A 26,173-nucleotide genomic window follows, 5' to 3' on the forward strand; every position below is an offset into this window, starting at 1 on the left:
CACTTCAGAGAGTGTGGGGCTTAAGGAAGTGAGGCTATCTCAGTATGGATTATGTTATTATCGACCTGCAGTGCCAGACTGCTGCAGCTGGGTAAACAATGGCAGCCTGAATGAATTGCAGTGCTTGTGTTTCCCACAATTACCAAAACTGCCACGTAGCTCTGCGTTACAATAAAACACTGACAAGCCAATACACCTGACCAGCTTACCTGAAGGGTAACACATAAGGAAAGAAAACAAATGGTGACCTCAGCAACACGCGCCTCAAAGGCAGGTGTTGGCGAGGAAGGAGCGTGCTTAAGGCGTGAGATTAAACTGCAGGTCATTACTGCACCAAAAGATTGGAAAAAGTAAATGAGCAATCATGAATTGCAGAGCAGGTTGGACCCCCCCCCCCCTCTTAGTCTCTGTTCCTCACTGCAAAGTTCTGCAGACAAAACAAGAAGAGAATAATGAGAAGCAGAGCTGGCGACTCACCCTTACGGCTATGCACATAGACGTCTTTCTCTCCCGCCTGATGGGCGTTATCGTTGTGATCGCCAATAGTGATGGTGAGCGTATTTGTGGCCGTTATCGGTGGAATGCCACTGTCAATCATTATCACAGGCAAGTGGAACTCGCTCTGCCTTTCCCTATCAAATCTCCGGAGGGTGGTGAGCGTGGCCGAGCCATTTCCATGGTCCTGTAGATGGAAGTCGGCGGAATAAAACGAGGGCAGGGACAGAAGGAAGGGGGGCCCGTGCTCTGGGGAGTCCCTGTCCACCACATGGAGCAGAGTGGAGCTTCGGTTGAGCCAGACCACTTGAGGCGCTGGACCGTTCTCCCACAGCACCGGCGTGTAGGCGGCCTCCAGCTCTGGCCCGTTATCATTCAAGTCTAGCAGCGGCAAGTGGACCGTGACACTGCCAGTCAAAGCTGGCATGCCACGGTCGGTTGCCATGACAACCAGCTCATATCCTGCCACCGTCTCCCTATCCAGTGGCTTGGCGACAGCAACCACACCAGCATGGCTGACTGTAAACTGATCATAAGGGTCTGACTGGGGAAGAATGCTGTACCAGATGTCCCCATTTGGACCAGAGTCTGAGTCGGTGGCCACCACCTGAACCACGCTGGTTCCCACAGACACGTCTTCAGGCAACGCAGAGAGCTGGTGGGTTTTGGGCACAAACACCGGGGCGTTGTCATTCTCATCCTCCACCTGGATCAGACAGTTAATGAGACTGGAAAAGTCTGAGTCCTCCACCCGGATGGTGAGGTTAAAACGCTGCTCCCCTGGATTCTCAAAGTCCAGCTTCCTCTTCAGCCTCAGAGTGGCCCTCTGTTCCAGTCTGTGACTGACCATGTAGAATGGCTGCTCCACATCGCCCCCCACCACACTGAAGGACAGCTGTCCGTGGACGCCTTCGTCAGGGTCCACGGCGCTCAGCTCCAGGAGAGGAGCATCCTGCTGCGTGCTCTCAGGGACGCTAGCACCACACCACTCCTCTCGAAACGTTGGCACATGGTCGTTGATGTCCGTCACTGCAACGGTGACGGTGGCTGTCCCCGTCATGCCCCCTCCGTCCATGGCCTCTATGACCAGGTGGTGGCGATCGGCCAGCTCTCGATCCAGACCGTCCGCTGCCACAGAAATGGAGCCGGTGCTGGAGTCGATCGAGAAAAGTTCTGCTCCGTTTGGGCTGTGAGCGTTCTCTGTGATCCTGTATGTGAGGATGGCGTTCTGGCCCACGGCTGCATCGTCGGCGTCCACCGCAGTCATTTCCATAACAAACGTTCCAGGAGGAGAATTCTCTGCCACATTAGTGTTGCAATTATCAGGCGCGCACAAGAAGGTAGGGGAGTTGTCATTGATGTCCCACACACTGATAATAACATCTGTAAAGCCAGTTAGTCCCTCGCCTTCTTCGTCTGTTGCCATGACAACAAAGCGCCAGACAGCGCGTTCTTCTCGGTCCATGGTACGTTGAGCGTACATCTCCCCCGTGATATCATTAATCATAAAATGCGACTCTGCCCCTTGGCCATGTATGGAGTATCGTATGGCGCCCTGGTCTGCATCTTTGTCCGGGTCACTGGCTGTCACCTGCGGGGGGAAAGACAGATTTGTTCATCAAGTCAAATCAGAATTACTGCCTCCTCCTAGCTCTTTTCAACCCCCATCCTGGTCTCCTCTGCTTTGAATAACTTAGACAGCCCGTTTAAGTGCGGGCTGTCTGTGCCGACCGTCTGAATTAAAGCACTGAGCCCTGATCAGGCATGTTTCTCACATCTGGAGAGAGATTCGCCGTGACAGGCTTACTGCTGGATTTCCTTCTGAAAGATCCATCAACGCTACGTCTATAATTTAGCAGAATCACAATTTCACAGTGTTATAAGCTCAAGTAATGACACTAAATGAATAAGGAATTGCAGTCATTATGTAAAGGTATGTGAGGGTTATGTAGGTTTCTATCATTTCCACAGGAACTCACCTGTAAGACGAACACAGGTGACCCATCCAGCTCCTCTATGACAGATCCGTAGTATTCGCTCATGGAAAACACAGGTGCCTCGTCGTTCTTATTAACCACAGTCACCACAACAGCCGCGTAATCCTCCCACTTCCCATCTGAGGCCAGCACCAGCAGCTTGTATCTCTTCTGCTGCTCATAATCCAGTGGCTGTGCGATAAAAATAGTTCCAACTTCTGGTTCAATGTCAAAAGCCCCACCTTTGTTACCAGATGTTATCTGGTAGCGCAGCTTGGTGTTGGCGCCTGTGGCAGGAATTATAAATGCATTACAAAAAAAGAAAAAAAGAGGTATATGTCAGGACAGTAGAATACGGCCATCATTTTAAGATTTACATTTCCGTAGGGCGTTATACCAATTCCTGTACATAACCTTTTCAATTCTCCCGAAAGGTGTAATGAGGACAGAATGGCATCTCATTCTCTCTGAGTCTGGGCTTTGGTCCATTTCCTGTAAGCCATCCTTGTTTGGATTTCTTGATTAAATGGAAACGTTGCACTTTGTCTCAGCAGCTTCAATCAGTTACTAATTAAGAACGAGTGCTGAAGAAAAGCAATAAGAATGGTGGGGAGTAAAAGGCCCTCTAGGGAAAGGATTTTGAGGCCTGGGTGAAGTTATGGGATGCAGTTTAGCAGAGAAGCTCTTTCACTTTGGCTGAGTGGATCACAGATCCAGAGTCCTAACTTTACAAGAAGAGGTAATCTCCTGGTCCACAACGCTCTCTGATTTCAATCATCCTGCATGCCGGGCTATGGTGGATGCAGTCCCATGTAAATACGCTAATGTGAACTATTAACACAGCCTTGCTGACAAAACACTCTGCGCCTCCCCAGGGCTCTGCCAGGATTACAGTAGTCAGATTTTTTAACAAGACAAATTGAGCATGGTCTCTTAGGTGCAACTGTCTCCGTTTGGTAACTCTTTTCCAGAGCTATTCATCATTAGTGCTGCAGACCAGCCTAAGCTGCACCCCCGCTCTCCATAAATACTTGATTAACGGACCTAAACATTGCAGATAAAGGGATCTTCGGATACTTCTGCACGGGGGATGAGCAACTGCTTTATTGCCAAAATCCCGCCCACCCACTGTGTGGGAGCATGTCACTCTTTTTGGAACACATGTGCAGCAGAGCATTACCAAGCACTTAAAAGACTACTAAATCTAGCACGCCGCTTGATTTTAGCGACACCATTTTTTGCAGAGCTCAGGCCAGATTGGAAAAAGAGTTCCCCGGGGAGACTCTCTGCATAATGCTGCACGTCCAGGCGTTTTGCAGAAGGGCTGTCGCTTTAGTACCTGATACGCTGAAACGCCGACAATAATATGATGAAACCAGCAGAAGTGTTTCACAGAGCTTTTACATTTTCATATGGTTGGCTGGCTTCTGTAACCTTTAGCGGCTGGAGTCTATAAAATCCTGTCTCAACCCCAGCTGTCTGCTAAATCCTGAAGCGTACCTTCGTCCTCATCACTCGCACTGACGGTGACGACGGCCAGGCCCACATCCGCGTCCTCGTCCACGCCCACTTCATACAGCCGCTGAGCGAAGACTGGCTTGTTGTCGTTGACGTCGCTGATGAAGACTCTCACATACGCCGTGTCTGCGAGGACGACAGGAGATTAGAGGACGCCAGGTCCAAACCAACCAGCAAGTAAACCAACACGGCGACTGATTTTTTTACTTGGCTTTCCCTGTTCAGAGGGAATTGAAGCTAAAATGCTTTGCTCTGCTGACAAAAAAACAAACAACAGACCAAATGTTATTTACAAAGACTTTTTGTAATTTGCATGTTGTCTTCTCTCATTGTTTTAGCAAAGCAAACCTCTTTAACTGCCTGCTTCTCTCTGCTCTTTGCCGAAAAGGAAAGTCTCTCCTGGGAAGTTTAAATATTCATAAGATGACAAGTGTTTGTGTCTTATCGGAGCTCTCTTCATTACACTGTTTATTCCTTTAGTTAGAAAGAGTAAATTATGTGCACACAGAGCACATTAGCGACATGTTCATTTCAAGCTGTTTGGAGTCACAGATGATGATGATGATGATGATGGTGCAACGTGGCGGCGTTCTTGGCTTGTTTTGTACATTTCCCTCCTCCTTTTGGCGCTCCCCAGGAAAACCAGGCAGACAGGTAATGTTTGCAGGGCAGATGAGTCCTTCTGGATGTGGCAGATATGTAGACACAGCTAAAGCTCATTGTCAATGCTAAGCAGCCCCGGTAACCCCGCAGAAAGGGCTCTGCTGATTAAAACGGAAAAAATAAAGGAGGAAGGAAATCTCACAATACCCATAATTCTCCAAAACGGGATGCAGTTTAGTTCTACATCTACATCTAGTTCTACATCTTATTACAAGTGTCATGTTTGTGTGAGGAATGAGACAATGAGGCATCACACACACCAAATTAGGGTAAGGGATGGAAAGGGTGGCCTGGCTCTTTTCACCGATGGGGAGAACAGACGATGAAGTTCAAAGCTGTCTTGGAATAATTGAAGTGTTTAAACGACCAAAGAATCCCAGTAATATTCAAGGGTTATTCGCTTAAATATTACTGAGATTTTCTACAAAAGTCCACCTTAGTACAAAGTTAAAAAGAAAATCTGAGCTGAACATTTGGGTTTTCAAAAACTAAGCATGTCGGGTTTTTCTTGCAAAATTCATAGAATGTCGTAGGAAAAGGTTCTGTTGTGGTAAAATCCAGATGAATTGATGTTTTATTTATTTGACAAAAAAGCCACAAAGATCTGTAATAATTTAGTGAAGTGTAAAATACTTTATGGAAATATCGATTGAGGTCATTCTTTTGTGTAAACCAGGGGCGGAGCTACAAGGGGCCAAGGGGGAAGCTGCCCCCCACACCCCAATTTTTAGGTGAACATCAGTTTCATTATTAGCAACACCCTCCATGAAAAATGCTCTGATGAAAACATCAGCTTCACAACATCAGAGACGAATTTCGGACAATTATCTCTTAAATTATTGGTATTTGTGGAATTTAAAAACGTTTTTTTTATTCTTCTCAGCTTTTTTGAGATTCTGACTTCCATGCTTTTGAGAACTGATGTGTCATGAGTTTGTTTTCAGTTTTATTGGCTTTTATGGAAAGTGGCAGACACGGAACACGTCACTTTTCCAAAAAGGTTTGATTTGGTTGATTAATTGTTTATTTAAAACAATTTCAGCTACAAAAACAAAGAAAATAAAAATGCATAAAGACATCAAACCAATTGAAGATTTGAATTGATTAGAAAACTATGCGATACGTCTGACCTTATAAATAGCTTCTAATCAAACAGATATATTTGTACTTAAAGGTATATCACAGTGAATCTATTCAAATGAACGAATATTAAATAGACATTCTACTGCTTCAAAGACAGTGGCGTGAGGCAAATGTCTTCCTGTTATGTTTTACTTAACCTGTTTTTTTTTTTTTACTGAGTTACAACAATCTGGTTATTAACATCTATTTAAATGTATCATTAGGTTTTCATTCCAAGTGCAGATTATTTACCGAGTAACAAAGACAAAGTGGTTATTGATTATCAGCAGAGGATATTGTCACAGAAATCATTGAATATCTGAAGTCTGGAACCTTTTGGCTCCATTTATTAGCCCGTTGTCTCTGGTCTGTCTGTCTGGTTCTGGGATTAACATGGGACCCGTCCCGGTTGGATGCCATCTTTATCTGATTAGCAGCTGGTAGAGGTTTGCCGGGTAAAATTAACCCTTTAAGCCCAATGATTATGTGGCGATCTAAATCCATACGTTACAGTATGTTTTGCAAAAGAGATTGAATACTTTAAGCAAAGTCGGAAACAGGGAAACAACGGAAACGTCGGATTAGGTGTCCACTGCTGTGACCGTTATGCACCAGAGGGTTCAAATAATTATTTTTATTTTTAAAGTCTTGAGTGATGTGATGCCAGTCTCCTGTTTTAGAGTTTTTTAAAAAGCACAACATATTTACCTACATGATCTAAAGTACTGCTTGACTCTGAAACCTGTCAGTCAGCTTCCTGAAATGAAAACGCTGACTTCGGTTTCAGTTTCTGCTTTTTGGAGACAAAACCCCTAATGACCTCATGACTTGTGATCCCTCCAATCCTCAAAGTTTCCTGTTGAGAGTTGGTATCAATGCCAGCATGAGGTCAACACTGTTCAGTTTTGCTGCAATAAACTGGACAGAACAAACAAGGACAAGGAATCAGTTAAAAACACAATGGAGCTCCATAAAAGTCCCCCCAAATTGTACTGAATTTGTGTTTGTGCTGGTTAGTAACCAGTGTTTTTGAACATTTGTATGAACCAGAGAAGCAGAAGAAACCACAGAGAGAGGAAGAACTTCAGTTTTGTGAAAAGAGAGGCCAGAATCCAACCTTAAATCTGAACCTTGACATCAACTCTTCACAGTTTTTATTTTCTTTTTACAGGGCAGCAACCTTTTATGACCTTGTTCCAGGTTAAAATACTAGAACATGTAAGCTATTTGGGGTTTAACCCTTTGACTGCCTGCTCAAGCAAACAGCAGAGCACATTTAGAAAACATTGTTTTTATGACATTATTGTGCAGATAATTCCCCCAAAACAATAAGCAGCAGAAAATAAATCAAATGCTTTTCTTCTATAAAAGAGTTTCAGCGTCATCTGGATTTTCACAAAAGATATATTTTTGAATTTTCTCTGCTAGAACAACAGTGGACAGTGATTTGGACTAAATATTGATTTTTGCTGCAGTTATTGAAGTAGAAGCAGAGCATTTTGATCAGACTGTGTATGTTCCTATATCTAAAAACTGCTATTTTAATTCACATAAAAGGTTATATTGTCTTTTGCCGTCAGTCCATCCCTGCAAACTCTAACCTGTGTTGGGCTGCTTGTTCTTGCCGGGCCTCGCAGACTCCTCTCCATCTTCTGACTGAACCTCCAACAAGTAAGAGCTGCGAGCCTCGCGGTCAAAAACGGCTTCCGTGAAGATGACCCCGTACTTCGGGTCGATGCGAAACAGGCGGTGGTCGCCGCTGCTGTCGTTCAGCAGGCTGTAGGTGATCTGTGGAGAACAGGTGAGGAAAAAACCGGAATCAGCTGTTCTGCAGAGTCTGGCTCTGAACCATCACTAACACTGAAAACACTCGGGACAGTTATCACTGGGAGGACAGCAAACGCCCCTGAACTGCAATGCATGTTACAGACAGCAGACAGCACATGCATTGTTAAATTCTGTATTTATTGCGCTTTCTATACCTAAAAAAACCAAGAGATCAGCACAAACCTCTCCGTTCAGACCCAGGTCTTTGTCGTGAGCAGACACCTGCAGAACTGAAGTCCCGACCTGAGCTCCTTCTGTCACCGAAGCCTCGTAGATGGAAGACGTGAAGAAGGGCACGTTGTCGTTGACATCTTCAGGGAGAAAAATGATTATTAATACACAGAGAAAAATGTCCCTCTTTAAAAAAGCTAAAAAATTATGAATTTACGTTGTTTATTTTGCGCTAAAAGTGAAAAAATCTGCCAATGGAACTAATAGAATTTATCTTGGTTAAAACTTCTTGTTACAAGTTAAGATAAATTAAAATCTTGACAATCTTGAAAAAAAACTTTCATATTTACGTATTTTGCCATGGAAATTTGAAATATTATGTCTCAAAATGTTTCATATCTCTAAAGTAGTTATGTTGATACAAATATCCGACATGTAAGTGCTTCAACAGTAGACTCATCGTAACCCGTGACAACGCACGGTGACATCAGTGTGACAGAAAAATATCAGAAATGGATTCTGTTTTCCATATTTAAGGAAAAAATGGGTCTGGGTTCCTACGGGTAAAAATAAGACCAGATTTACACATTCAAAGATAAAATGTTCCTAAAAATGAAATCACAGTAACTGAAACAAAACTTTAAAGCTTAACCCAAATCATCTGTTGAAACAAGATCACGCAGGTTAAAAAAGTATCTATAGAAAGTTTCATCATAAATGTAACTTAAAATAGAACCAAATGATTGAACACGATCTTCGAAATTGGTCTTCTTGAATCAAGTGTTCACCTTTTTACTATAGAGTTACTGGTAAATTGTCTGAAATCAAGTGGTATAAGATATTTAAACCTGAAAATAGTCAAAAATACTTTTCTGCTTCTAATCAAACAGACATATTTGTACTTAAAGGTTAGAGTAGACATGCATATGTGTTTCTGCAGTGTTCTCAATCTTCTGGCACTAAACATTGAGAGTTTTTTACATTTTGAAAATAAATGGAGAGTTTTTTTCCAACCATAACAGGGTTGCTGCTGAATTCCCCCACATGAACACAGATTCCTGAACGAAACTCATTTGCATTTTGATAAAGGTTAATCTAAGCAACATCAGAGCCTGAAAGGCTTCGTTTTCTTGGCTCTTAATTTCACTGGAGGCTTTGCTGAACCAGAAATCTGACTTCTGATGAGATGTGGGTTTTATCACCCCGACCACACGGACTTGAATCACACTCCATCAGCAGAACGCTTTAAACCCCGACGTCCAATGTGACGATATGTCAACAGAAATGAGCACAGACGTGTACCTGTAATGTTGACATAAACCCTGGTGAAGGCAGCGAGAGGCACAGCCGCCACGTTCTGCGCCCGGACCTGCAGGGAGAAAAACGCCGTGGTCTCGTAGTCCAGAGGCTCTGACACCAGGATAGACGCCGAGCCGTCTTCTCGGTTGGGGGAGAGGTAGAATCGAACTGGCATGTTGGTTTCAGGGACCATCCCGTCTTCAAGGTTGTAGGTCACCCGAGGGTCACGGAGCTGGGAGGTGGCTTTAATCGTCTGAAGAGGACAAAATGTTGGAAATCGCCCGATCTCAGGTCAAACACACACAGAAAAACAGTGGGAGCTTTTAAAATGAAACTATTATTTTAAGGCCACTCCGACTTGCTGCCTGGAATTGGTACAAAAGGTACAACAAGGTGCTTCTGCTTTAAACAATCCATTAGGGACACGGGCTTATTCCTTTCTTGCTAGAAAAATCAATGACAATTTTATGTCTGCCCATTAAACTCCCTGGTGTCTGCCTCAGAGGTCATAACTTCAGCAGCACTTTTAAATTAAACAATCATAAAAAATTCAACAAATACTATTTTAAATAGAAAGTGAGACCTCCACTTTCATTTCAAACCTAAAAGCCAGATAGCCCTCTCATGGTAAACAATCAACAACTGTTTAATGAAGGAACGAGGCTTCTGAAGCCCCACAGCAAAAGAAAAACCTCAGGTCTATTAAAACAGCCAGGCTCCTTTCAGAGTCCGACTCTCCGGAATGGCTTTGGATAAAAGCCTCTTTAAAATAGCTAAACATAAACATAAAGGTTCAACACATACGTGTCATTACCGTCTCAGGAAATGCTTTGACTTTATGAATAAATGTCTACATTAAGGACTCCGTCAGTAAACACACGAAGCTGAAGAATTTCCATTAGGAGACATGTTGAAATGAGGTTTCAGTGCAGAAGATTACAGTGAATCATTTGGAGCACGAAGCGTCGCAGTCAGAACTGTCGTCAGGTGAGATGTGGATAGATCACGAGACCGTCGCCCGGCCAAACGTGGACAAATGCCTGACTTTAGCCAGTGCGTGTTATTGGAGGAGGAGGAGGCCGGAGAACCCATGATGATGGAGAACAGGGTTCTCCCAAAAGTGTTTTAGTCCACGTTCAACCAGAGTGAAGCAGCGAGTTAGACGACCTCCACCCTGAAGTATTCATTTCAGAGAAATTCTGAAAAAATGAAGTTTTTAGTGCTGCAAACGTTGAATGTTTTTAGAGTTCAGTTTGAGGCTGCAGTAGGTGTGTGTGTTCATGTGTGTCCATGTTGGTGTGTGTCGTCTCAGTGTGTCTTTTATGGTGCGTTCCATGTTGATCCTAATGGCGGCTTCACGCCGTTCTAATAACGCTTCAGTCTTTCTGGTCGTTCTGCTTCCGCCTCCTGGAACCTCAGCAGGCCGCCAGCGGGGAATTGAACAGAAACATGGAATTGCTATTGATTTTCACAGCAGATGAGTGCAGTTTTTACACTAATTTGTTAAATGTTTTTTTTGGGGGTTTTGGCGGAGCGCTGACCTCTTTAGCCCCGGTAGAACATTAGAAGGTGGCACCGACCAACGTTTTTCCATTTCACTTCGTTAACAAAAACTCCATGAGGGAAACAAGTGAGCCAGAAAACAATCAAAGCATTTAGCTCCTCATGTTAAAAGGTTTATTTCTGTCGCTGTGATGCCCCCCCCCGTCTGTCATTTCCTGGCTTAGGCTTCTTGAAGCTCATGAAGACACTTAGCATGACTGTGAGAACGAATAGATTTTGCAGATCCAGCTCAAAGGCGATTAGCTTAGCCTAAACGTTGGTTAGGAAATAACCTGACAAAACAGATGAGATATAATTAGCTCTTCAGAGCTGCTGTGAGGCGAGTGGGTCACCCTCTTTTTTTACTTTAGACACAAAAAAAGAAACGAAATAGCTGCTTAGCAATCTTTTGTTTCGCTGTGCAAAGCAGCTGCAGGCAACTGCTTCATAATTCAAGACACAGAGGGGTTAAAATCTCCACATTCATGTGATGAAAGAGAATATCTTCCAAGTGTCAAACTCTAACTTTGCTTCAATTGGTTGAAGAGGCTTTTTTTTCATATATATGTCAGAGCAGATAAATCGGGTCAGAACAGGTTCGGTTTGACACAATCTGAAGGATGAAGCTCCGCCATGGAGGGATTCACTTCCCTAAAAAGCTGGGGTTCATTCGCTGGAGCCAAGGAGTCCACCGCATTACACTAAATAACCATCACAGAAATAACCATTATCCATCCTCAGCAGTGAATGAAGGCAGCAGCTGAGCAAAAACCAGAGAAGAAAGCGTGAAAATCAGCTGTGGTACCACAATGGGCGTGTCCCTCGGCGTGTTCTCAGGGATGATGACGCTGTAGCTGTCTTTCTCCCAGCGTGGAGGCTGGTTCTTCACGTTGGTGATGGTGACCGCCAGCTCCACAGAGGAGCTCCGGTTTCCTCCATCGGTGGCTATGATGTCCCGTGTGATGTAAGCAGTCTGAGGACAACAGAGGGCAGAGCGATGAAAGGTCGACCGCAAAAACGTTGCTTTTACAAAAGGCAGAAAGATGAGTTTCCGTGAGTTCAGCTTGCGTCTGCCCCACAGCTGCAGCGTCTCACGGCTCCACAGCGTCCCACCTGCTGAGATCTTCCCTCAACCTCCCAACTGTGTCTGCTCGCAGGCAATGAAACGTCTCCCATAAAAACAAAACCAACACCAGAGCAGAAAACCATGAACATCTAACGATGGAAGACGAGGACTAATTGGAAATACAGAAACAAGAACAAAGACTTCTAGCTTATTAAATTTGTCTCATCCAAATGTTTGCAGGTCAGCATTTTCACAAGTTTTAGGTTGTTTTTTTTTCAGTTTGATTTATTTTGTCATGCAGAAACTTGGATGCAGCAGGAGGAACATGTAAACATCAATAAATCAACACCCTCACCTATTTAAAATTTAACATTCCTCGAAGCAAAAGCAGAGAAAGAGGAGAGACTGCAATCTACCACTTTTTTACCCTGGACCACAGAGTTTATAGCATTCACATTTCTCACTCAAAGAATAACCAGAAAACCATTTCTGCTTTTATTCCACGCCGTGTCTGAATCCGTGGCTTCTCCACCTGTCACCTGTTACCTGCTCAACACCTGACAGGAAACGTCCTTTCACTGCGTGTCCCGTCAGAGAATCATTTTGGTTTCGTTAACCTCACACACATCTGCCAGTAAAGCGGGGGGTGGGGGGGGCATGATGATTGTGATTAGTGTTCCAGCATGAATGTGCACAGCACTCAGCAAAGCTGGAGGAAAACAGGGATCACCAAGCAGGCTGGATGCTTGCTTGCTTTAATTCTCAGCTGTCAACCTCAAGCACACATGAAGAAAGATGGAAGCAAATTCTGCTACAGAAGAAAAATCTCACTCATGATAATGCGGTAAAACCCTTAGCCAAGCAGAAACGGACGCCTATTGATCATGATTAGAATAAAAACTACATCTTTTTCACAGCTCCGCAGGACTTTTTCTTCCTTTAACTCTCGGAAGGAAAGACTTCATGAGCTTCTTGGCGGATGAAATAATACTACTAGAGAGAAACATGCAGGACATCCCCGCGTCTGCTGTCACAAATGCATGTGGCTGATTTACAAACAGCTGTGGAGCTGGATGAGAATCCAGAGCCGAGACGTCATGTGACGCCGAAACCTGACACCAACTAAAACATTCAGATCAGACGAATCCTCCCCGCCTTCTATTCAAATCCTTAAATCCGATCAGATTTATCTATTCTTGTTGATGAGTTCTGAGTCTGATGTTTGGAGTTTAGAAATGAAAACCAAAGACGAGCAACCTTTTTATATTCTAAGCATCATTATGATCTGCACAGAATTGAGGAGGTGACGTCAAACAACTGCATGAACCTGCAAGTGGAAATACTGTATGTCAGCATTGGATGTACAGAATATCACATTTTGACTATTTAAATGGTTTATTATTATAATTTATCAATTGGCATTTTTATACTATTTTAACCTTCAAACTCTTACTGAACTTTGTATTTCTGTCCTTCTTACTGTTGATCTTGTGTCTCTTTCTTGTTGGCAAACCCTCAGCCCACCCAGGCTCTGTGGTTGATAATTAGCTTTGTAGCTAACATTTACAGAAATGTTCATCGTTATTCAGTAGGGGTGGGATTATATACATTCATTTTTTCCCGCTCATTTTCAAACAATAAATTAAGCTCTACTTGACTTTAGTTAATGATCACTGTAATTAGTCAAGTAAATGTGATTTAAGTGTCGTTTTTGTTTTTTTATTTTCTGTATTTTTAATCTATGCATTTCAACATTTCTGTAATGAGTTTGATCAATATGTGTAAACTCTTTATTGCTTTGACTTCAATGCTTGAAATCAAATCATATCACACAGTCAGGCTGTAGTCACAAATGTTCTTACAGGTGGGGCGCAAAGGTAGCTGGCCTGCATAATATCAAGGGTGTGGGCGGCCTGGTGAACCCGTAGAGCGAAAATTCATGTTCCGTATGAACAATTCATGCTCTATATGTGTATAAACAAGTGTTTTTTGATTTTCCTGCAGTGAGCTCAGACTGAAGGGGATGTTGTGGAGCCGTACAGCATTTCCTCTGGACGGCCTCCGGTGACGCCATGCAGAACCTTGTGCTCATACCTGACGGATGCATGCTTTGAAAAGCTCATTCTTGCATGGTTGCACTGATATTGCACAGTTTCTCATTACCGCCCCATTCCCAAAATTTCTCCAGAAAGCCTCCAGCTGATCTAAAATATCGGTGTGTAATCACTGAGGGGTTTTGAGAATTGAGATGATTTCAAATTTGTTTTCTCCTCACAGGCGCACTCTTAACTACACACCAAAGTTCTTCTTGTGTGAATGTATTTTCTTCCGCCTCTATTTTTTTGAGCTCCATGTTTTCCCCACAGCTCCTGGCTGTCAGACCACAGCCTTTCAGAGCCTTCAGCTTCTCTCCTGTGGAATTGAATTCATGTTTAGAAAAGAGACGCCATCCACTTGAAGACTTTTGATAACCCCCAATGCCGTTGCTGGCCCAAATGACCTTAAGCCATACTTTGGTTTTTTTCCGCTTAGACTGCAGGCAGACGTCCCATGATGCACTGGGCATCGTTCTTTTCGCCCCTTTTAGGTTTGAAGCTCACAGTTCCCCTCAACGGGTTTGAAAGTTCCTCAATCTTATGGCAAGTCCTGCTCCAAACTATAAAAAAATCTTTATCTTTAATTTTTTATTTTATAAAAACATAAAAGTTTGATTTTTCTGCTTTAGTTTCACCCATGACAGTCATTTTAGTCAGACTTTGATTTTGAAAATATGAAAGAAAATGTCTTATATGACTCCTTATATCTAAATTCGAATGATGTGTAACATTACTATTGTACTTTACTGATGCCTTTACTCCTGCATACATGTCTGACTAGCATTTTGCTTTGAGAAATAAAGGTAGAATGGAGAACCACAATATTGTTTTTATCCGTTTCTGAAACATTTCAGTTTCCTGTGCTGAGCGTAAAACCAAGAGATGAAGAGATTCTGTGGTCAGAAATGTTTCAAATGTTGATAACAGTTTCTAATCCAATCTGGAATGTATCCAGAAAGTCTCATGGACAGGGTCCGGACTGCCTCCTCCATCACGTAATTATCTGTGGGTAACCCTGCAAGTTCAAGGCTCTGGTTGCAGCATCTTACAAAGGGGCATTAAAAAGCTTTTGTTCAGCAGCTTTCTCTCCGTTCTTCACTGAAACGCCTGCTGTCAGCTGGGAACGCTGCTGCACGCTTTACTTTAGAGAGCAGCGGGAAAACGTAGCCTAACACAGATTACATTGTAATGAGAGAGAGAGACTGATGAGAAAATCAAAAATGGACATCATCTTAGACCTGCTAAGACACTTTACATTTAATGGCATGGTTATAAAGTTCTGCTTGCAGCACAAAGATGGTGAGATGATTCAAATCGCTTGTGAAACTGCCTTAAAATATGCAGCAGCTTTTGCTCCGTGCAGTTTTGGGCTAAACACTTTCAATGTTGCATGAAGTCAGCGGTAAAGTCCAAATAGGCAAAGACTTCCGACATCATTGTGCTAAATAATAAACAAGCCAACACTGCAATTGTGTCCAGCAACGAGTAGCTCAATCTAAGAGGAAGGGAGCCGACAGGTTGCAGAGAGTCGACAACAGTGTTGTTTGTCATGAAGGGTTATGCAGAGTGTGTCGACCTCCACAAGGAGGAACACTTGAAACGCATCCGCCAGTTTAGAGGGGCAGCAAGTGAAGGTCGGAGTGTCAAATCTTTACATCTCTTTTTCTTCCACCTCTTTTTTTTCTCATTAAAAAAAATAAATCCAGTTTTCTGCATAAACAGCTTCTTTCCCAAGACAATAAACATCCTCAACTCCAAAATGCACAGGTAAATCTGCATCAGCACAGTCCACCTGTCTACCCAACATCAACACTCTACCTCATTGCCACCTCTTGTACATCTGACATGTTTGCACAAACTTTTGCACGTAATTTTAAACACAAATCTTGGACATTCTTTGTTACAGTTTAGATTAGCACACTGCATATGTTGTATATACTGATTTGTTTGGTCTTGTATTTTGTTGTTTTGTTACTCTTGCACAAGAATGGTGATGCTTCAAATTCATTGTACAATGGACAATGACAATAAAAGCATATCCATCCATCCATCCATCCATCCATCCATCCATCCATCCATCCATCCATCCAAACTGTAAAATTAACCTCTGGGCTTCCAGTCACGCTCTCAAGTCTGTATTCGTTAACAAAACCTGCCACAGTGCAAAATACAGACGTGAAAAATTAAACACAGCAGCAGAACTACAACCGGCTGACAGGAACCAACATGATGGCAGAAGTGTAAAAGACGTGGGTTTAAAGATTGCGGTGGGACCTCGGAGTGGGAACGTGGCGCCGCGGCATCTGTGCGTGATGCTTTGTAAACATACACGTGCACGCCGAGGCCACATGGGAGCGCTCTCATCAGTATGCAGCACAATCTGAAATGTGGGCTAGATGTGTTTGTGTTTCTGGAGTCAAATCAGATGTATGTAGCTCTACAAGAATACAAGCTAATTGAAAGTCTGCTTGATAGTTGAGGCGCACAGAACACGCACACAGAGAATTGAAAGTCTCAAACATGGAATCTGACGGCGTTCAAACCAAAAGTCAGCCGCTGTTTGATTACAAACACAGTTCCGTCCATGCTGTCATGCGTAAAACACGATCCACACAGACCACATTCTGCTAAAGTAGAGGAATGCAAAGATTTGTTTAACGCTTTCAGACAAAATACCCCCTAAGGAAACATGTTTGAACAGTTTCACCATCCATTTAGAGACAAAGTCAAATATCAAGTATTGTAAAACGCCGATTGGTGTGATGCTATCGTACGACTCTCGTCGTGAGTACTGGCTCCTAACTGACTGCGTGCACGGATTGTGCACGTGATACGCAAGTGCTCGTGGGACGCCTGTAGGACGCCAACACAAACGACTGTAATTTGTGCCTCACCTGCCAAAGTGGGCTGGTGTTGATTTAGAGCCCTGGTTAACGGGAGACATTTCTTAGGTCCTCCCGCTCAGATTTCTGAACAGACCATCCGTCCAGCATTCTTAAATGCTGTTCATTTCCTCATCAAAATCTCAGATGGTAAATGATGACTGAGAAGCTTTGAATTCCACACATCAAAGTCTGTGAAATGGATTAAGCTGAAATATTTGGTAGACAGCTCTCTTTAAAACCTACAATCTTAAAGCAGTCGTTTTCTACAGCCTAAAGAGCCATCCTGTGTTTTTAGGAACAGTTTTTGTTGCTGAGCGTTGTTCAACAGACGTCAGAGATGATCACAAGACTCTCAGTTTGGAAAACATTGTGATTCACATCATTTCTGTAGCTGGAATTAGCTTTCCTCTCTTTTCCTCGGGTCTGGTATTTCCCACATGCTGCCCCTCTGGGAGCAGACTTACCCCAGATTGGTAGTCGGCAGACAGAGGCACTTTGATGTGGCTCATTCATTAACTCTGTTGACACAGACCCACAGGCCAGTGTCTGATACAGCCTCTGAGTCGGGCCGGTGTTTGTGTGCGGGATGGAGACCCGGTTATTAACCGCTGACTGACCTGAGAAATGGGCTGGTTGACGTAAACCCATCCAGTGACAGGATTGACCTGCAGGTACTCTGGCTGCTCCTGCGACATGGAGTACAGGATGGCGGCGTTGGAGCCAAAGTCATCGTCGTGAGCCGCTACACGCAGGAAGCTGGTCCCAACCAAAGTATCTTCCCTCAGGAAGTCTGCAGACAACAGAAACAAGAAACGGAGGTCATGGACTTTTATATTTACAAAGAAAAACAGATGTTTTGTGCTCAATGAAATAAAAGTAATGGTCCAGTTGGAGTAAATATTGGTTGATAGTCAAAAAAGGGGGACTCTTCTCTTCCTCCTGAGATGTGATTAGGACCGTATTTTCCGGACTATAAGTCGCATCAGCCCAAAAATGCATTACAAAGTAGAAAAAAACACAGATAAGTCGCACTGGACTATAAGTCGCATTTTGACGGGAAATTTATTTGACAAAAATCTGAGACCAAGATATAATAAGTTCCACAACCTCATATGACACAATCATAGCAGACTGTTTATCTCATAATTTCACAGTAATTCTTTCTCAAACTTATTTATTTATTCCTTTCATGAAGCATCATTGGCCAACTAATACTCTGTTTTCATCCTGTTTTTGTAGAAACAGTTGTCATTTTTATTGCATTTCTGAATCTATGAAATAATTGGAAAATAGAATATTATGTTGTTAGCCTTCAAGATCTTACTGTGAAAAAAGTCTGCTGATTCTCTGAGTCACTTAACATACTCTTAACACTTAACATACCTCATACATCAAATTGACCCAGGAACATCATCTCTGTTCCTCACAAATGAACATAACAGGGGGGATAAGTAAGTCGCACCCCTTGCCAAACTATGAAAAAAAGGGCGACTTATAGTCCGGAAAATACAGTAATCCCTTAAGACAAAAAAAAAGTGTTTGCTTCTCAGAAATAAACCCTAATCTAAAGGCTAAAAAGTGCAGTAAAAGAAGAGATTTCAAAAATCCGGTCTACAGTTCCATCATTCAGTGGATGTGGACATAATAAAGAGACCCCTCAACCTCACAAACCACTTTAGATTAAAATGTGTTGAATTACATCCCAAAACCTCGGCTAAAGGGGAATCTGTGAGATGGAAAACATCATTGCTGCCTCCAAAAGAATTAGGAGGAAAAGTAAAAGCCAGGTGCCTCTAATTAAATGTACTTGATTAAGTGTTGATCTCTGGGTAAACACGGCTGTTCAGGTTAAAGCACATTTTCTACACCAACAGGAGCGTACAAAGAGTCCAAATCCAGTTTCTCTGAAGATGTTTGACCTCTTCTTTTTAAACCTAAACACAGGATTAATGGACATTAAGATCTCAGGACTGTTTTACACGTTATTATGTAGGTTGGTTGATCACATGACCTTCAGTTTATGCTTCAGCCATGAATCCATGATCTAGACCCCAAGGGCTCTAGCTTAAGGGCTTAAAGGCTGATGCCCACATTTCCAGAATGTTCTGATCCAAGTCATTGTGTGGTTCCATTCTAAAGACTCAGAACCCGGATATGTTCCAGTAAACCAGCCGGAGGTAAACCCGTGAGAGTGGGAGATTCGACCGAACATGTAACGCATCCGCTGAAAAGGTCAAATATCAATCATTTTCAGCTCAAAACTGAGGTCAGGAACCACAACCGGTCCATAACCCCCCCATTTTCAAGCTTCTCTGTAGCCTTTTATTTCCACCCACACATTTCTAGCTCTTCGTGAGGCATCTCTACTTTAGGATTATCGACTCTTCCAGGACAAGGAGAGGACTTTAGATTAGGAAAACGATTAGATTACTGAGCTCAAACGTTTCAAAGGATTAAAAGAAATCGCAATGCGGAGCAGACGGGACATGGCTAATGTTTGGAGGATGTGAAGCCGAAGCTGATGTATCTAAAACCTGCAGTGTGCAAAGAGACAGTAAGCCTTTACAGAAATGTGATCAACGACACACATGTACGAACGCCGACATGGGCGGATGTCTTCCACATTCTCTTTGGGAAGATGCTTGAGTCTTAAAGTTTATGCATCACACATTAGAAACAGAGTCTCTCCTGAAAATCTTCCCCTTCTGTTCAAAATGTGAACATTATTACCGTCAAAAGTGACTCAGAGGTTGGATCCATACGTTGACCCATAGATCAGAGCTCTCCTTAAAGGGCACTTTGTGTTGGTCCGTTGTTTAGATTAACGCTTTGAGGACAAAAGCTCTTTTTGGTTCAAATAACTTGATGCTTATACCGAGATAATGGATTTAGTTCTATTTATTTTTATAGCCCAACATCACAACACAGTTGTCTCAACGGGTTTCACTAAACTTCTCCCGTCATTCCACTTAGCTGCAGTGTTTTTTCAGGGTTTCTTAGCTGATAGCATAAAATCCTCATCTGAATGATTTTTTGATGTGTTTGTGTTGCTTCGGTTCTGACTCAGAGAGCAGACAGCAACCAGCTGGTGTTTGGACTCCAGCTAGAAGAAGCCAGGTCTGTTTGGGAGGAATTCAGACGGACTTCCACCTTCAGCAACGTAAACAACACTTTCCAAGAAACGCAAACTCTTTTTTTCCACGTCGCCTGCTGGCATCTGGTTCGGTGAGAAAGTCTGTGCTTCTTTAATTAGATTGAGTTAAATTAGTAAGACCATGGCTTTTATTAAATACAGTATGTACAAATTAACCTTCCCAATAAAAATGGACGACATGCAAAAATCTGCTTCGTTTTTAACAATGTAGAAAACGTTGAAGTCCCACTTTGATCCTCTTTTGATCTATTAAGTGTTCCCGGTCCTCTTTTAATTATGATTATGCCGTTTTTAGCCCAAAAAACCATCTTGTCTTGTTTTCTAGGACATAGTTTCTTCAGAGCGGCAGTATTAGAAGTTCACCTCTCTCACACTCTCTTCTGGTAGCTTACAGCCCCTCACACCCCCAACCTGACATTAATAATAATAATAATAATAAAAATGCTGTTTATCTAAAAGTGCCTTTCAAAACACTCAAGGACAGTGGACAGATTCAAAAGTAAAACAATAAAATCCCTAACAAAATGTTCAAAACAATAAATAAATTGACATCTTAATAAAATCAGATAACAGATCCAGCTAAATTGTAATATGGAAAAGCACATTTAAACAGTGTTCCAGACTGGGTTTTAAAAATTGAAAAGGAGTCTCTAATGTTACAGAGGGCCGGGGGGGGAGAGAGTTCCAGAGCTGGGGAGCCGAGCGGCTGAAGGCGCGGCTCCCCGTGGTGACCATGCGGGCCGGAGGGACGGAGAGCTGAGGGGAAGAAGAAGGCCGGAGAGAGCGAGAGGGAGTGTTGATGTGGAGGAGATTAGAAAGATACGAAGGAGCAAGTTATGGAGGGCTTTGAATGTGTGGAGAAGTTAGAATTGAATCCTGAAAAATCCCAGAAGCCAGTGCAGCTGCTGCAGAACGGGAGTGATGTGATGGAAGGAAGGAGTTCTGGTGAAGATGCCGGCAGCTGAACTCTGGACCAATTGAAGTGTATTCAGACTTTTATTGGGAAGACCAGAGAAAAGTGCATTGCAGTAGTCGAGGTGAGAAGTGACCAGACTATGAACTAAGATGGAAGCAAGGTGGACGGTGAGGGAGGGGCGGAGATGATTAAAACTGCGTAAGTCAAAGTAGACTCTTTGCTGTTTCATATTAGGAAGTTTAAGGTGAACCAGGTTTTTATTTCAGACAGACAGGAGAAAAGGGAGGCAGGTGGAAGAGACGAGTTTTAGGTGCAACAAAAGCCTTTTTTGTCTGCAAGTGGATGCACCAGCGTGTTTTCTACGTCACAAATACGACTCTTTAAACAGCATTTAATCGTCTGCTGAAGAAACACAGAAGCACTCAGAAACGTTAGCGTGAAATGTGCGTGTCCAGCTCTTACACTCGTAGCGCAGATTCTCAAACTTGGGGCTGTTATCGTTCTGATCCAGGATCTGGACGGTGAGCTGGCAGATGCCAATGAGCGGCTCCTCCGCCCAGTCTGTGGCAGTGACTGTAATAGAGTACTCTCTCTGCCGCTCCCTGTCGAAGCGCCGCGCTGTCACGATCACTCCTGCAAAGTCACAACCATAATCAGCTCCTTCTTCACCCCCCGGCGCACACACACACACATGATTACATATAAATCCATTCATCCATTCAGCAGATTTCCAATTTCTCCAGCTGAGTCCATCCATCCATCAATCCATAAATAAAGACAAGTAAACAATTATGAGTTTCTTCAGAGTGAGGGTGAGCATTCGCTCAGAGAGGCTTTGTTAATAAATCCTCAGAAGCAGGAGATGTACCTCAAGCTGAAAAGAAAATAACATGTTCGCTTCTCAAGCTAGGACTTCAAAATAGCTTTTCTAGTTTTCCTCCATCTTATTATGTCGAATCATTTTTTTATATTGAAGATCCGCACCAAGCTGCCCCTGATTTATTAAAATGCTGCTCAATATACAGGTTTTTAGTTGGGACTTGTGCTCATGTGAATACCAAGTTTAATAATCATGCACATTTGATCTCAAACTATATTTGCAAGCTCCCCTTTAATATCAGGATAATAACTACATTGTCTGTGTGCAGGGCATTCAGAGCTCTGTGCATAAGTGAGGCCAGGTTTACCCCCAATAGCCCTAGTGTGATGTACCTGTGTCCGGGTAGATCCTGAAAGCAGGAGTGGCGCTGTCTCTGTGCATTAAGCCATATTTGACTTTTCCATTGGCGCCCTCATCTGCATCCACGGCGTGCACTTGCAAGACAAACGTCCCCGTTGGCTGGTTCTCCAGCACGGACGCCTGCTCCCGGTACTGCAGGCACTTTGATAAAGACATGGGAGGGATGACAAACACTCGTAAACACAAGAGGGACTCTTTTACATTTGATGTCAGAATGTGTCCTACTAAAGAAGAAGGCCACTGTGCATCCCACATGCAAAGGGGCTGTCAATCAACACAATAAAAAAAAAGCTACGGCTCATAAGCCAACATGGATGGAGTCACAGAAACACCTAAACTGATTTATCTTTGAGAGCCACTGGAGAACAGTTCTGCTTTTTCAAACAGTTTAATTTAGTGCCCTTAACCATATTAAGACTCATCCTTTGTAATCAAACAGGAATGTCGACTGCCTTTCCAACTAGAAAACCACAGGAAAAACCAATCACCAAGAGGAGGTGAGAGGGAGGAAAAAAAGATGAGGATGGATTTGAGGATGTGAGCTGAAGAAATAATAGAAGAGGTCAGAAGGCCTGAAAGCAGAGCCAGCATGGCCAATAGGTAGTTGTTCATAAAAATCACATAATATAAGAGATAAGGTCAGCCCATGTGATCCTGAGCTGCAACTTGATATATTCTGGTATGTAAGCGCCAGGAGCTGCCAGGCTGTGGGAGAAGACCTCCGAGGCTCGGCGTCAGGATGTCTTTCGCTGAAGTCCAAGTCATTCCTAATTAGGGAGAGAGTTAATGAAACAGGTGTAGAATATTGTGATGATATTGCAAGTTTTTTTGTTTTTTTTCATAAATTAATTGAAGTCCCAGTGGAGTGCCTAAAGAGAGAGTGGGTGTGTGGGGTAATCAGAACTCCTGGGAAAACGGAGGCAAAGAGTAGAAGTACAGCCAAAAAACATGAAGGTTTTACGAGGGGGTGGAAGGGGCGTTAGGGAGAGGAATAACTACCGTTTCCTTCAAGAAGGAGACGACTGGAACATTAGAAACAGATGATGGTCATGAACAAGACACAGGTCCAAAGCAAACAGCACCATTTGGTTCCTGCTGATGTTTAAGATCCTTTTATCCGTGTGAAAAAGCAGAGGACCATGAACAAGTCTGAGGCTTTTGACAGGTAAACAAGGCTGTTCAGATGAGGGATAACTACGCTTAAGGACTCATTCCTGCCTGGAGACCTTTGTTTGCTTATTTAGACTGACATTTGAAGATTAAGGAAAAGATTGTGGTTTGGGGATAAATGCTACCTTTCAAATCCATCAAGCACGTGACAATGTAAGAGAGAGGCAGAACTTTTATGGCTGCTAAATGTTCAGAAGCTTTGTTTAAATGCTAAATTCTTTGTGCGAAAACGCAGCTAAACTGACAGCTTCAACAAAAGTCTCAAGTTGACAGAACAGAAACACAAAAGGACGGATCCTGCTAGAAAGGCTTCCATGGGTTGACGTTGCTACGAGCAGTTTCTGGCTCTCCACAATCAGCATCTGGTGAGCTTTGCCAAAAGCCTTAAGCGACGTTCACACCGGCCTCGGAAACGAGCGTTAAAGGGACCGCTTAGAATGAAAAGACTGCGTGAACGGGCGTTTATGAGCATTTCAGGCTTCCAGGGGTCAAATCTACGTACAATTGAATGTACAGTGAAAGTTAAACCAGTTGTACTTCTGTGACCAATCAGGGATTTTATATCTTGGAAGTGTCATTACTATGAAAATCAATCATGGGGGAGAAATTAATAACTGCGGTTTGTTCTCGGCCAGAATTCCATCACACCGTGTTTTTAATATATTGGAATAGAGCTGTGGAAAAAAGAAGTCCGGGACAAGATTTGACATTTCTTTGACATTTCTCAACCAGCCTCTCCCAGCTGCAGTGAAGGAAAAAGAAGAGTGGGTGGCGGATGTGATCGCCCGGGGGGCGGTTGTTCTCCATCTGCTAGCGTGCGGGTGTTGGGGGGGTTCTGGCTGCCGCTGCTGCTGCGGCGGGGGTCTTGGTGTGGGGATGGCTGGACTCTCCCCCTCCTTCTTTTCACATTCCACCATCCATTTTAGAAGAACATAAACACTCACCTGAGCACAGGTGTTAGCTCACCTTTGCACTAATAGTTTGCGTGATTGAATGAAATATTTCACACTAGTTGGTCTGAAGGCATAAGTATGCGTGTGTGAACACTATCTGTATTGTGTGCATGTTGACATGTGGACATTTTTGGAGCCAACAGGTGTGTTGATAACATTTGAGTGTGTGACGACAGGCCCCACCCTTACAGACCTGTATTACATCTGAACCTTACTGTATGAGTATAACCATCCAGAAACTTGTTGCTTTATGCTGCTTCATGGCTTTACCCCCCCCCATAATCACCCTCCTATCCCATCCCCTCTCTCTAACGTCCCTCTCTCTTCTTCCCTTCTTTCCTTTTCCGTCCGGTCCAACACAAAAGATTTTCAAACATGATTAAAATGAATAAAGTCTGGCCTCGATTACAAAAGGGGTTTATTCAGACATACCTCTGGTTTGTCTGAAGATTAATAACCCCTGTTGTTAAAGTAAAATATGTTCAACACAAGAGGCCTTCAGTTCTCATCTGTCTGCCCAGCTGTTGGACAGGACAAGTTTTAAAAAAAAAGAAAAAAAAGGAAAAAGAAGAAGAAGCCGGTCCTCGCGTGTCCGGAGTGAACACCATGGGCTAAACACGCTTTCAAGAATTAGCACTTAGCGTGTTTTTGAACGAGCTTCATATGCCCAGAGTGAACGTAGCATTAATCACATGGGTTGCCCACACTCTGAAGCAAGGAGCGTGCACGTATCACGTGAACAGCACATGATAAGAGAAGGGTTTGGGGGATTTGAAAAAACAAAAATCTGTACGGCACGCCTGTGTCTCACCTACTTCCCCCTCACTTACCCTTACGTGTTGTACAAGTAGTCACTACGACCTGTCGCCCGCAGCATGCCCGCATAGAAGAATGCACACAATCATTTGGACTCTGGGTTCACACAGCGGTCTGTACGACCTTGATATTTCGTGTGGGTCACCTGTGTGCCCCGTACAGGTTTGATCGTTTTTCACCTGTGTCTCTGCTGAGCAGAACCCCGGCCCACTGAAGTGTTACCAGTTTTGCTCACCTCCTCAAAAACAGGTTTGTTATTGTTGACGTCGTCGACTCCGACGATGACCCGGGCGGTGGAGGAGAGGGGATGCGGCCCGCCTGACGCATTGTCATCCGTGGCTGTTACATTAAGGACATACTCCAAACCTTGAAGCTTTGGCAGGGGCGAGGAGCGGAGACGAATCAGCCCTGCAGAGAGCACAACTCGTCATTACATGGATCACGATGCTCCATCCCAACAGAGCGCGGCGCCCATCATCAAGCATGATGTCAGTGCCGCTGTGGCCTTCCATCGTGAGGCCTCATTTATCAGGAAAAAAAGGGCTTTTCGCTGCTCGCCATCCCAGAACTCAAAAGTGACGGCCCGCTACGAGACAGTTCTCCACAAGATTGCCCTGACAAGTAAAGATCTCATTTAAAGACAGACATCAAAAACAAGTTTTAAAGAAAAAAAAAGACACTTAGTCTGATTTCTGAATTCCTCCCAAACCTGCACATTCAGCACAAACACACCTGGGGGAAAAGGTTGGAGAATGCAGTTGGAAGTTAACCTGGCTCAGCACACGCCTATTAGCTGTTCCTCTTGCATCCTTTGTCTCCTTTCATGTTCCAGTCAAGATAAAAGGTCGGATAAAGGATGGAGCGCCTGAGTCAACATGTTTCTCGTCAACAGTAACACAAACACATCAGAGATTGCAGGACCAGGACCAGCCTGTGATGTGTGGGCATGGGGAGCTATGTTTTTGTTCTCTCGTTGGGGTTCTATTCATCCCTTTCAATGCGCTTGATTAGGGAAACACTCAGGCTGATACTCACATCAGCGGGACTCTGCCTTCCTCCACGTTTCTCCTGATTCTCCAAACAGAGAAGGACCTCGAATTTCTCATGAGGATGTCTGACGCTGCGGCTAAACCACGTCAAAACTGCAGATTTTACACGGTGACTCTTTTAAATGTCAGCCCGGTTTAGAGCAGCAGCAGCTACTCTGTGATATAAGTAAGTATAAGAGAAGGAATTAGAAGCATCTATGAGAAAGAGGTATAAG

At 43.5% G+C, this 26,173-nt stretch overlaps 1 protein-coding gene across 1 annotated transcript in view; it reads right to left on the minus strand.

Annotated features, from left to right (window-relative positions):
• LOC105354303 (neural-cadherin-like) overlaps positions 1-26,173 on the minus strand; it is a 130,843-nt gene that overhangs the window by 31,614 nt on the left and 73,056 nt on the right. The window contains exons 8-18 of the mRNA XM_023956114.1: positions 25,145-25,317; positions 21,943-22,111; positions 21,193-21,363; positions 17,278-17,450; positions 11,419-11,586; positions 9,075-9,324; positions 7,785-7,912; positions 7,376-7,562; positions 3,972-4,115; positions 2,475-2,758; positions 478-2,086 (exon numbers count right to left, since the gene is read on the minus strand). Coding sequence (XP_023811882.1) covers positions 478-2,086; positions 2,475-2,758; positions 3,972-4,115; positions 7,376-7,562; positions 7,785-7,912; positions 9,075-9,324; positions 11,419-11,586; positions 17,278-17,450; positions 21,193-21,363; positions 21,943-22,111; positions 25,145-25,317 — 3,456 coding nt within the window. The remainder of the gene's footprint in view (positions 1-477; positions 2,087-2,474; positions 2,759-3,971; positions 4,116-7,375; positions 7,563-7,784; positions 7,913-9,074; positions 9,325-11,418; positions 11,587-17,277; positions 17,451-21,192; positions 21,364-21,942; positions 22,112-25,144; positions 25,318-26,173) is intronic.

This window comes from Oryzias latipes, chromosome 6 (genome assembly GCF_002234675.1).
Source record: "Oryzias latipes chromosome 6, ASM223467v1".
Lineage (NCBI taxonomy): Eukaryota > Metazoa > Chordata > Actinopteri > Beloniformes > Adrianichthyidae > Oryzias > Oryzias latipes.